The sequence below is a fragment of the Hyperolius riggenbachi genome, chromosome 4, assembly GCF_040937935.1.
Source record: "Hyperolius riggenbachi isolate aHypRig1 chromosome 4, aHypRig1.pri, whole genome shotgun sequence".
Taxonomy (NCBI): Eukaryota; Metazoa; Chordata; class Amphibia; order Anura; family Hyperoliidae; genus Hyperolius; species Hyperolius riggenbachi.
Window position 1 is genome coordinate 155,871,004 of NC_090649.1, and position 12,329 is coordinate 155,883,332.

Below are 12,329 nucleotides of genomic sequence, written 5' to 3' on the forward strand. Positions count from 1 at the left end.
GAAAGAGGCGCTGTGGGGAGAAGTCCAGAGTGTAGAGCACAGTGCTGCCTCCTGTGTCTTGTCTGGGCACACTCTGAATTTGTAAAGGAAAGGAAAAAGGGAATAATGGGATCCCCAACAATGCTTTTGGGGACACCTAATGATTTTGTGTGATGGGATTAGTCTTGGGTCAGCTCAGGGGCTGTGGGGGGCTGAGGGGGGGGGGGGGGGGTTATTGCTAGAAAGGCCCCCAAGTTACTTTTGCCCCAGGGCCCCATTGTAGCTAGAAACGGCCCTGATTAATATTGCGGTGTATGTGGCACCCTTTTTACCAAAAGGCTGCCAGGGCCTAACTTTCCGGCTTTGTCTCTTGCCTCCCCCAATCTATACATTAATTTAATTAGATTTGCAAGCAGGCAGCAATAAAAAAGTGGAAGGTTATATCCAGAAATTATGTTGTATCTTAAAATAAGTCTACAAAGGATAGACAAATCATCACAGGCAGCACGGTGGCATTGTAGTTAGCGCTCTCGCCTTGCAGCACTGGGTCTCTGGTTTGAATCCCAGCCAGGGCACCAGCTGCAAGGAGTTTTTTATGTTCTCCCCATGTCTATGTGGGTTTTCTCTGGTTTCCTCCCACATCTCAAAAACATACAGCTATGTTAATTGGCTTCCCCCTAAATTGGCCCTAGACTACAATACATACACTACACCAGCCTTTCTTAACATTTTTACCCTGGAGAAACCCTGCAGATACACCATACACCATAAGACATGTGACTGTGGTAGGGTTAGATTGTGAACCCCTCTGAGGGACAATTAAGTAGTAAAACTATGTACAGGATCTTCTCAAAAAATTAGCATATTGTGATAAAGTTCATTATTTTCTGTAATGTACTGATAAACATTAGACTTTCATATATTTTAGATTCATTACACACAACTGAAGTAGTTCAAGCCTTTTATTGTTTTAATATTGATTATTTTGGCATACAGCTCATGAAAACCCAAATTTCCTATCTCAAAAAATTAGCATATTTCATCCGACCAATAAATGAAAAGTGTTTTTTTTAAAAAAACAGTCAACCTTCAAATAATTATGTTCAGTGATGCACTCAATACTTGGTCAGGAATCCTTTTGCAGACTGCTTCAATGCGGCGTGACATGGAGGCAATCAGCCTGTGGCACTGCTGCTCAGGTGTTATGGAGGCCCAGGATGCTTCTATAGTGGCCTTAAGCTCATCCAGAGTGTTGGGTCTTGCGTCTCTCAACTTTCTCTTCACAATATCCCACAGATTCTCTATGGGGTTCAGGTCAGGAGAGTTGGCAGGCCAATTGAGCACAGTAATACCATGGTCAGTAAACCATTTAACAGTGGATTTGGCACTGTGAGCAGGTGCCAGGTCGTGTTGAAAAATGAAATCTTCATCTCCATAAAGCTTTTCAGCAGATGGAAGCATGAACCCACTTTTGAACCAGAAACAGCGGCAGAAGCGCCTGACCTGGGCTACAGAGAAGCAGCACTGGACTGTTGCTCAGTGGTCCAAAGTACTTTTTTCGAATGAAAGCAACTTTTACATGTCATTCGGAAATCAAGGTGCCAGAGTCTGGAGGAAGACTGAGGAGAGGGAAATGCCAAAATGCCTGAAGTCCAGTGTCAAGTACCCACAGTCAGTGATGGTCTGGGGTGCCATGTCAGCTGCTGGTGTTGGTCCACTGTGTTTTATCAAGGGCAGGGTCGATGCAGCTAGTTATCAGTAGATTTTGGAGCACTTCATGCTTCCATCTGCTGAAAAGCTTTATGAAGATAAGGATTTCATTTTTCAGCATGACCTGGCACTTGCTCACAGTGCCAAAACCACTGGTAAATGGTTTACTGACCATGGTATTACTGCGCTCAATTGGCCTGCCAACTCTCCTGACCTGAACCCCATATAGAATCTGTGGGATATTTGTGAAGAGAAAGTTGAAAGATGCAAGACCCAACACTCTGGATGAGCTTAAGGCCGCTATCTAAGCATCCTGGGCCTCCATAACACCTGAGCAGTGCCACAGGCTGATTGCCTCCATGCCACGCCGCATTGAAGCAGTCATTTCTGCAAAAGGATTCCCGACCAAGTATTGAGTGCATAACTGAACATAATTATTTGAAGGTTGACTTTTTTTTTGTTTTAAAAACACTTTTCATTTATTGGTCGGATGAAATATGCTAATTTTTTGAGATATGAAATTTGAGTTTTCATGAGCTGTATGCCAAAATCATCAATAAGAAAAACAATAAAAGGCTTTGAACTACTTCAGTTGTGTGTAATGAATCTAAAATATATGAAAGTCTAATGTTTATCAGTACATTACAGAAAATAATGAACTTTATCACGATATGCTAATTTTTTGAGAAGATCCTGTATACTCTGTACAGAGCTGCAGAAGATGTCGGCACTATATAAATACCAAATGATAATAATTACCAGGCCAGATACACCTCAGCGGCCCAAATTAAATTAAACCATTGGAACAAACCCTTTCTATAATTTTTATGAGGGCTTAGTAGCCACTGTATAAAATATGATACTATTTATGTCTAGCCTGAGCCTTTACAGGTTAGAAAATTGTTCTAGAAATCTATAATGGTTGCAACAATCAATACAGACAAAACTTAAAACAGTTACACGTTAATTAGCATATTAATCATTATTCTGCTATTTATGCCTCCAGTTGTGATACTTGGCAGTGCCCATTTAGGGTGTGAAATTACTATCCATCACTTTCTTAAAGTGGGATGAAACTCCATATCCCGTAAGTCCTGTTGTTTTTAGTGTTCACTGTCATATTAAGAGAAATTTGATATGAAAAAAGAAAATAATATTTCTGCTGGTTTACACCTTTACTGTTTCTCTGTGATTTCAAAAGAGACATCACTTCTGCCTTTTTCTTTCTTTAAACTCACCTCGGTGTTAATTTACTGCTTATTTTTGTGATGAAACGCGGAAAAGCCGCTGTCTCTCAAGGCGAGGCGGCTGTTTCCGCGTCCAGCATGGCGTCACAACGCGGAAAAAACGCTGCATGCCGCTTAGGCAGAGCGGCGGAATCCGCATTGGGAACGGCGGAATCCGCATTGGAGGCGGCTCCCGCACTCAGTTCACTGGATACATTGCAAGACAGTACTGGTGTGGCTGGGACTGATAGTCCACCAAGATTCAGACTTACACGCGCGCGAGCACAGAGGCAGAGTTTAAATAGCAGTTAGAAGGGAGTCGGCTGACCAGCTGGGTCAGCTGACAAATTCCACTGCTCCCATTGGACCAGCAATTAGGGAGGTCCTGGAAAGGTCCTAGAGTATATATACTGCTGGTTGTTCACTTGCTCTTTGTCTGGCGTGCGATCACATATGTGGGAGCACCCAGATCCGTAGTCAGATCCGCAAGTGTGCCGGGACCAGCTGGAGCTGTAATCCTACACTTAGCTAGATTCTGTTGATAGCTTAAGTACTAGTTTGATTGTGATTATCTGTTATGACTTTTGACTGCCTTGACTATCCTCCTGAACTCTGATCTTGTACTTCGATATTTCTGATACTCTGTTGCCGAACCCCGGCTCGTTCCTTGACTCTGCTTCTGCCTCCTGATTTTGTACCCCGAAATATATCTGATACCCCGTTGCTGAACCCTGCCTGTACTTTGACTCCGCCTTTGCCTCCTGATCTTGTACTTTATCTGTCCGTGTGTGTACTACCTGGCTTGTCCGACCTCGAGAACCGACCTTACTGTTAGAGGCGGTTCCTCGCTCTGTTAGCGACCCTTCCTCCTGAGGGTCACTTTCAGACTATCCTTCCTACTGTCAGTCTGACTCCTCCCGTCTTGGAGAGCTCAGGTCTGCGGAAGGAATCTGTGCAGTACTCCTTGCTGCACTGAGGCCTAGTCCTCAAACTGTTACTCTTACACCAAACACTACACTCTACTCAGGTGAACAGAGGTTAGCTAGTATATCGGATTATCAGTGATACTGCAGATCACGTATAATCTGGTATACATCTGTATTCCCAGTGATTCTGCAGATCACTGGTAATCAGATCCTCTCTGTGCTTCACCGATCGTTACAATTTTACAGTCACTCCCACAACAAACAGCAGCTAGATAACAGGTTTACATCACTGTGTAAACTCTTTAACCACTTGAGGACCCACCCTTTACCCCCCTTAAGGACCAGCGCTGTTTGTTGGGATCTGTGCTGGTTGGGCTCTGCAGCCCCCAGCACAGATCAGCGGGCACGCAGAGCGATCAGATCGCCCCCCTTTTTTCCCCCCTATGGGGATGATGTGCAGGGGGGGTCTGATCGCTTTGGTGGGCAGGCTTGTTGCGGGGGGGGCACCTCAAAGCCCCCCTCCGCGCCGAAATTCCCCCCTCCCTCTCCTACCTGCTCATCCCCGGTGATCGGGGCTGCACAGGACTCTATCCGTCCTGTGCAGCCAGTGACAGGACGTCCCCTGTCACATGGCGGCGATCCCCGGCCGCTGATTGGCCGGGGATCGCCGATCTGCCTTACGGCGCTGCTGCGCAGCAGCGCCGTACAATGTAAACAAAGCGGATTATTTCCGCTTGTGTTTACATTTAGCCTGCGAGCCGCCATCGGCGGCCCGCAGGCTATTCACGGAGCCCCCCGCCGTGAATTGACAGGAAGCAGCCGCTCGCGCGAGCGGCTGCTTCCTGATTAATCAGCCTGCAGCTGGCGACGCAGAACTGCGTCGCTGGTCCTGCAGCTGCCACTTTGCCGACGCACGGTATAAGCGTGCGGTCGCCAAGTGGTTAAAGGGAGGCGGGATTCAAATACCTTCTAGCCATAGTGTCATTATTATTGAAATGGGAAATTTTTGTTCTTTGCGATTTAAGATAAGCTTGTTGCTGTAGTTAAAAAGTTCAGCACAGTTCAGCAAAGGCACACAGGCCAAGGTAAAAAAAAACTTAACAAAACAACAAAAACAATTAGGTGACATATAGGGAACTTTTTTTGAAAAAACTTATATTTGGGGCACTAACTATTTTGGTAAATTTTTTATTTTGGGATGTTTCAACCCCTTGAATGGAACTAGCATTTGTGTATGACATTTATTTGCATGGCTTTGTTGAGCTACTGCTGGCCTACCATTATTTGGTTTGCACTGAGTCAGGGCTGGTTCCAGACAAAATGGGCCCCTTTGCAAAAAATAATATGGTCCGCCTTCCGTTCAACAATATAGCAATATTAGGTACCCTTCCCCCCCAGGTAGCTGCATTAAGTGGCCTTTTCTGCCCCCCCCCCCCCCCCCCCATATATCGGCATTAGGAGACCCCTCCCCTTTCAGATAGCATTAGGTGGCCCCTGCCAAGCTTGCAGTATTATGTAGCCCCTTTGTGCCCCCCAGATAGCACCATTAGGTGGTTCATTTTATTCCCCCCAAATTAGCAGCATTAGATAGCTTCTATGTTCCTTTAGCTTTAGGTGGCCCCTTTGCCTCGACCAAGTAGAAGAATTACATGACCCCTTTGTTCCCCCAAAGCCGCATTGAGTGGCTTTGTCCCTCCCCCCACAGATAGAATTAGGTTGTCCCTCAGACTACTACTGTGGGTCATGAGGGCAGAGATGCCACAGGGATGGAGATGGAAGGACTCTAAAGGAAGGAGGCGGAGCATGCTTGTCAGACAGGTAAGAATGCTCCATTCCAAGCGCTATGCAGTGAAACTGGACCTCAGGAGGACAACCTAATTCTATTGGGGATGAAGGGGTCATGAAGGGCCCATACATTTGGCAGGGCCCTGGGTACCTGCACTGAGCTTCCTAATGTGCATGGAGCTTCTTGCAAGGAACCCTGAGAGGAAGAAATATCTGGGAAGAGGGGACACATCATCTATGTTGCTGTGACATATAACTCTATTCAGGCTGGGAACCGCTGCATAAGAAGCTGTAAGGGTGAATTCCCAATACTGTCAAAAATCTATTGATTGCACACAATTATTACTTGGAAAGTCTTTATTAATGGAGCCTGGTTACAGAAGTTATTGGATAAACAAAGTTAAATGAGAACATTGATTGAGAATATGAACATTGATTTATAATGACAGTTCCTCAGTAATTCTACATTATTAAAGCTGGATATGATAACACATATTATCCATCTGAGTCTAATCTTTGTGGCTCTGTGATTACAGTGGAAGGGGAAAAGTACCCACAGAGAACAATACAACAGATGTGTATACAACAGAGAGGCAAATTACCAGACACGATTAGGACAGGCCAGCTATATGTGAGGGTCTATGCTAATATTAATGTGAAATTTTGTATGGATCTAACAATCATTACTTGGGAAACGGATGCGTGATGCAGAAATCTGTAGCATGCCAAACACATTTTTTTGATCTCACCACATGTAAAAATTTGCATTCAGTGGAAATATCTCCATTGTCATTCATTAGTTTCATTATCAATGCAATATTTTGCATTAGAAATTTGTACTTAGTGGAAACAGGCCCTAACTGGAAAACCGGACAGATGTGTGGAGGTCTCAGTGACAAACGTTTTTTTTTCAGTATTGAAGTGACCGACCCAGTTATGATCATTAGCAGTCACAAGATGGCCCATGGATGAGTATCTGAACATGCTTATTCTGCATTCACAATATCCGATGCATTTGCCTACACATTTTCCTGAAGAGCTAATAGAGTAACTAAAGGAGGGCCCTCTGGCTTAGAGACCCAGGTGCAGTCACAACCTCTACATCCCCTATTTCACATATTGTTACTGATAAAAAGCTATTATAATTTAGCTCCTTAGTGTGCTGCAATGTAGAATGCAGAAGAAACCAATATTAATAACACCTCATGGCTTACACCTCTTGGCTAGTAAACACCAAGAATAACAAACAAGTGTATTCACAACTTCATTTTACAGACACAGGACGTAGTAAGACCTCTGCTACTAAATACACACTGCCACCCTGTGGTTATAGCTGATAACGTATCGTATACACATAATAGACTGTTGTTGCTAAATACACATTCCAACAGTTACACCACTGGAACCATTCTTGGTCAGGGAATTAAAAACAGTTTGGCCAATGGCCAAGCTGTTTACAGTCCATTATAAAAAAGATGTAAGAAGAGAGTCCTGTCTTAACTTTATTAATTATCCAATGAAGATGGGCTTTCAATTAAATTAAGATGGTTTAGATGCCAAATGGTGCAATCTGGAATGAATGCACATAAAGGGCTTGATTCACAAAAGAGTGCTAAGTGTTAGCACGGGCGTTTTCGCGCGAATTTTCGCATTGCGCGCGCTCGCGAATTTTCGCGCGAAGCGATAACGTTTTCGCGCGCAAACGCGAATTTTACTGCGAAATCGATATCGTTGTCGCGTGAAAATTCGCGTTTGCGTGCGAAAACGTTAGCGTTTCACGCGAAAATTCGCGATCGCGCGTAATACGAAAATTCACGCGAAAACGGCCGTGCTAACACTTAGCACTCTTTTGTGAATCAAGCCCAAAAACTTCAAGACAAAAGATATGGGACAAAAATAAGGAAATCAAACCAGTTAAAACAGTTTTCACTGGAAACGTACTTTTAGGGGTTTTACTATTTGAGACTTTTTTTTTCCTGCAGAAAAAAGGAACTATGGTATGTTTTCACTGAAAATTGCAGAAATCACAAGGGTCATGTTAGCTGTGGTTGATCAGCTGTTGTTAGGAGGAGTGACACATTTTGATCTTCTGTTGCATTGAGCCTGATTTCCTGAGTGGAGCTGAAGAAGATTGGAGAACATCCAGCAAATCTGGCCTAAATTAATAAAGATTGCATTCAATCAAGGGGCTAAGCTTGGTTAATTCTGTTAAAATTGAAGGAGTAGTCAATGAGCACTGTGGCAACTGCTTCCATATGTATTACCTGCAGCCATATCTTGCATAGTTTAATATATTAAGGTCCTGGACATAGTAAAGTATAACCAGTGTCATACTTATTGTTGCAGCTGTTATGCTTCTGAGTGCTGTTAACCCTTCCACTAGAACGTGAAGTTTTACCCAGATGTAAGATCTAAGTAACCACGGGTCTTTACCAGAGCGACCTGCAAGGGTCGATGGGCTTTGCAGCCAAGTGCCCACCAGGTCACAACTGGGATAGCCCCTCACCAGAGGTCAGGAGATCAAAGACACCTCGATGTGCAGTAGACCAGGGATATCCAATGGACAATCCGAGTCAGGGCAGGCAGAGGTTAATCGTAGCTGAGAAATGGGCCCAGGTCAGAGGCAGGCAGACAAGTTTCTTAAAAGGGGTCACAGGCACAGATCGAGGCAGACGGCAGACAGGTACTTAGAGTCAGAGGCACAGATCCAGACATGCAGACGGGTACTCAGAGTTGGGGTCTCGTGCCACAGCCACTGCAGGATCAAGGACTCATAAGCATGACACCGATGGTGTTGGGCTGGACACGGGGAGAAGCCGAGAGACAGCTCTCCCTGTGCGCTGCAAAGTAGGAGAATATAACAAAAGTATCCCCCTACTGATTACCGAACTGGTCACCCGAATTACAGTGTTTTTTGTGAACTCCTCCCCAGTACTGATATAGCTGGAATAACATTATGGTCTATGGCAGCACCCAAAGCACTCATGGCGTGGCTCGGAGAAGACCTGGCTCGTATCCAGTGACCCATCATTCAATCGGAGAAACTGTCTAGACAAATGCAGATGTTGCTGGTTCAGAATCCTGACAGTATAGTCTGTTATGCCCCAGGAGAGAGTCGCACGAAGGGAGAACCAGGCCAATAGGCATGAAGGCAATTGTCCTTATGGCTGTTCCCTCCATTACATTTGGTTAATTTTTTTGTTCATTTTGCATAAAGTAGTACAGGATGTGCCCCCACTGGGAGAGGAGGGGATTTCCTGCAGTGTGTGTCCATTCTAAGCCTTGCACACTCTACCAAAAGAAAATATTTAATTATTACAGGAATTGAGTGAGTAAGGGGTAACCTCCGCAAGGAGAACCCGGACAGTAATACAATGGCCTCAATTCACTAAGCTTATCTCCTGTCTGTAATAATGTTTCTAGAGTTATCACCATGGTGATGAGGCATGTAGTATTGAGGAAACATTTTACCTCAGGCAAACCTAAAGTTAACTCTTCTGTCTTTAAGTTAACTCTTCAATCTTTAAAATAACTCCAGAGTTAAAGAGAAACTCCGACCAAAAATTGAACTTTATCCCAATCAGTAGCTGATACACCCTTTTACATGAGAAATCTATTCCTTTTTACAAACAGACCATCAGGGGGCGCTGTATGACTGACATTGTGGTGAAACCCCTCCCACAAGTAACCCCTACCATTGCCAACAGTAAAATGTTCACTGGAGTTCCTCTTTAAAGACAGGCTGTTTATTAACTGCGTGTGAAAATAACTATAGAGGAGGTAAATTAACTACAGAGGAGGTAACTTAAGGAATGAAGAGATAAGATAACTTTCTCACTGTGTGGAGGTAAGTTTTCTCTTGCCTTATTATCTCCAGCATGATCTTAGTGAATTGATGCCATTATCATTTGAGATTCCCCTTCACTCCCCCAGGGCCATATGCAATTCTCTTTTTCACCTCAGTTTTCTCCTAGGAGATAATTTTTCATCTTTGATTTTAAATAACTTTCCAGTACTTTTCAACTAAAAAAGTACCAAAAAGTTGCTTAAAAAGTACTATCAAAATTATTTTGAGCATGTTCTTGCCTTCTGGGGGCTTAAAAGGCATTTTATTGACAAGTTTAAAAATCTCACCTAGGAGAAAACTCAGGTGAAAAAGAGAATTGCATATGGCCCCAGGTCTCTATCAGTTAAGGTAGGAAAGTTTAATACTAAATAGTAATTTGTAGCATGTCATATTTTTCCTAAGTAAATAAAATGAACAATGATGCAATAACATTTAGTATTGAACTGAATAAATAAAATAAATAGTTTAAACAAATGATTCAAACAAAAGTATTCACACGTACACACGTCTGATTTTTCCGAATGACTTGTCATTCAAACCGGTCGTTTGAACGACAGTTGGAAGTGTGTACGTTCAATCGTTAGACTGATAGCAACAGTTTTGACTGATCCGCTTGACAGATCTGTTGGACTAACTGTCGTTCAAACAACCGCTAGGTCCGTACATGTGTACAAACTACTTTATGTATTAAATGACTGATCAAATGACTTGTTGTTTGAATGTCTATTAGTTGGACAATAGACATTCAAACAAGTCATTTGATCAGTCATTTTATCTAGTCCATTGTTCTATCCAGTCCAATGTCCATTATCAAGCTTATTAAATGACATGTAAATTAGGTAAATTAGCATATCAAATGACTTGTTGGTCAGTCTGAACGACATGTTGTTTGAACTTCAAGTTGTTTAGATGACTACCTAAACGACAACCAGGCGTAAAGTCAGGCGGCAAACCCCTGAACAAGCATGCAGATCAGGTTCACCATTTGCTTATTTCAGGGTGGGGACTCAGACACTTGTGATGCCAAAATATCAACTGGACTGCCAGGCAACTGATATTCCTTAAAAGGAAATAAATATGTCAGCCTCCATATAACTCTCACCTTTGGTTCACTTTAAGCTAAAGGAGTTTTGATTCTTTTGGATCATTTTCCAGAAAGCCTGGCAATCCCCTTTACTAGTCTAGTTATTGCATCTACACATGTTCTCTATAGCAGGGATAAAGAATAAAGGAAGAGATGATAGGCAGTTATAGAAACTATACAGTGCTGTAATGAATGAAAGTGTTTTGCTGATATTTTTAGTTGGAGATGACGGACACCGCAGCAGGAAGAGCAAGCAAGAATCCTTCCCTTCTCTGGAGGGCACGTTCTCCCGCCTGCAGCTCCTTTCCTATTTTGATCAACATCAAATAACATCACAGGTATTGTCTTTATTGTCATATACTGTAGCTGCAGACTGAATGAAATCAATGTTATACCAAACATAAAATCACATTGCCACACATGGTAGTGGAAACTAGCATTGCCTACTCACATAAAACCTGCAAACAAAGCTAGCCATAGACACTTATGCACTGGTTTAAAATGGGAAACAATAAAAAGTTATACACTTACATAGTGCATCTGCAGCTCATAACCGGAACAGAATGTGATTTTCCCTTCAGAGACTCAGCAGTATGCTCTCCCCCAACTGCTATTGTTGTGCTTTTTCCATTTCTGCAACAGGACACCTTCTGTTCATCCTCTACCCTCTCCTTTCCATAAAACAGGATAGGCAGCTTGCCAAAAAGACTGAGCAAAGTGTCTCTATAGCACTCCTTCCTAAAATGTCACGCAAAACGATGTGCAACATTCATTTGGGCAATTCTCTAAGGTGTGAATGTAGCATTCAAGGAGACCTAAGCACACAGCACTGTATAGATCCTGGTCATGTGTTTGTAACTGTGACTGGGAAATGTTCCCAGGCAACCTAGCTAGCAGTCAATATCGCTAAGCCTTACCTGCACCTGCAGTGACTTTCCTGTGCCTCTTTCTCTTATACAATTTATGCTGCACAAAAACTGGAATTTGAATGGTGACAATCAACTTAAAGGGCCAATTGATAGACTGAATCAGCACACATCAAATTAACAGCACCAGTGCAGTGCATCAGTTGTTGTGACAGATAAAGGGTACTTTAACCCTAACACAGACACTGTTTAATACACTGTAACGTGTTGTATGATTGCTATAGATTTTTTTTCACCTTCATTGGCAACAGTTTTCAAATAATATAATTTTTTTTGCACTTTGCAATCAAAGTGCAAGAAGTGCAGTATGATAAGCTTGTATTATTTAGAAGTCAGACAGCCAGTTCAGAAGATGCGTTTGATAGCGGCACCACTTTAATTTGGTGCTGAGAGAGGAGGAGGAGAAAGACAATCATGACAAACTGTCAGTCATTTGGGGGCATGGCTTAAGGCTTGTACACACATGCAACTTTTCCACCCAAGTATCGTCCAAACTTGATCTGTTGGACGATAATTAGGCATGTGAACGCTTGACAAACAGTGCAACAGGCGGATTGACTCACGCGACAGTTGGGCTGATATCCTGCAGTTGGCTGTGTGTACAAGTGGTTTGAACGGCTTGTACTTGTTTTAAATGTGGCCATATCGTGCAGTTTGTCTTTCTGCTTTTGTGCGCAGTATGCAAATGAGTTGGTCGCTCAGTTGGTTGGTGCAAGGAAAATACAAGTCGTGCAATTGCTTGGTCGTGCTTTCAGTCGTGCTGTCGGGTTGCTTGTGTGTATGAGCCTATAGACTGGCAAAGCAATCACTCCCAATAGGACTAAAAGTGTTTCAGGCTGATTACGA

The 12,329-nt window shown here is 43.1% G+C and overlaps 1 protein-coding gene across 13 annotated transcripts in view; it reads left to right on the plus strand.

Annotated features, from left to right (window-relative positions):
• MED12L (mediator complex subunit 12L) overlaps positions 1 to 12,329 on the plus strand; it is a 742,320-nt gene that overhangs the window by 593,873 nt on the left and 136,118 nt on the right. For all 13 annotated transcript variants that reach the window (XM_068280808.1, XM_068280810.1, XM_068280809.1 and 10 more), the window contains one exon: positions 10,777 to 10,895. In XM_068280808.1, the coding sequence (XP_068136909.1) occupies positions 10,777 to 10,895 (119 nt within the window). The remainder of the gene's footprint in view (positions 1 to 10,776; positions 10,896 to 12,329) is intronic.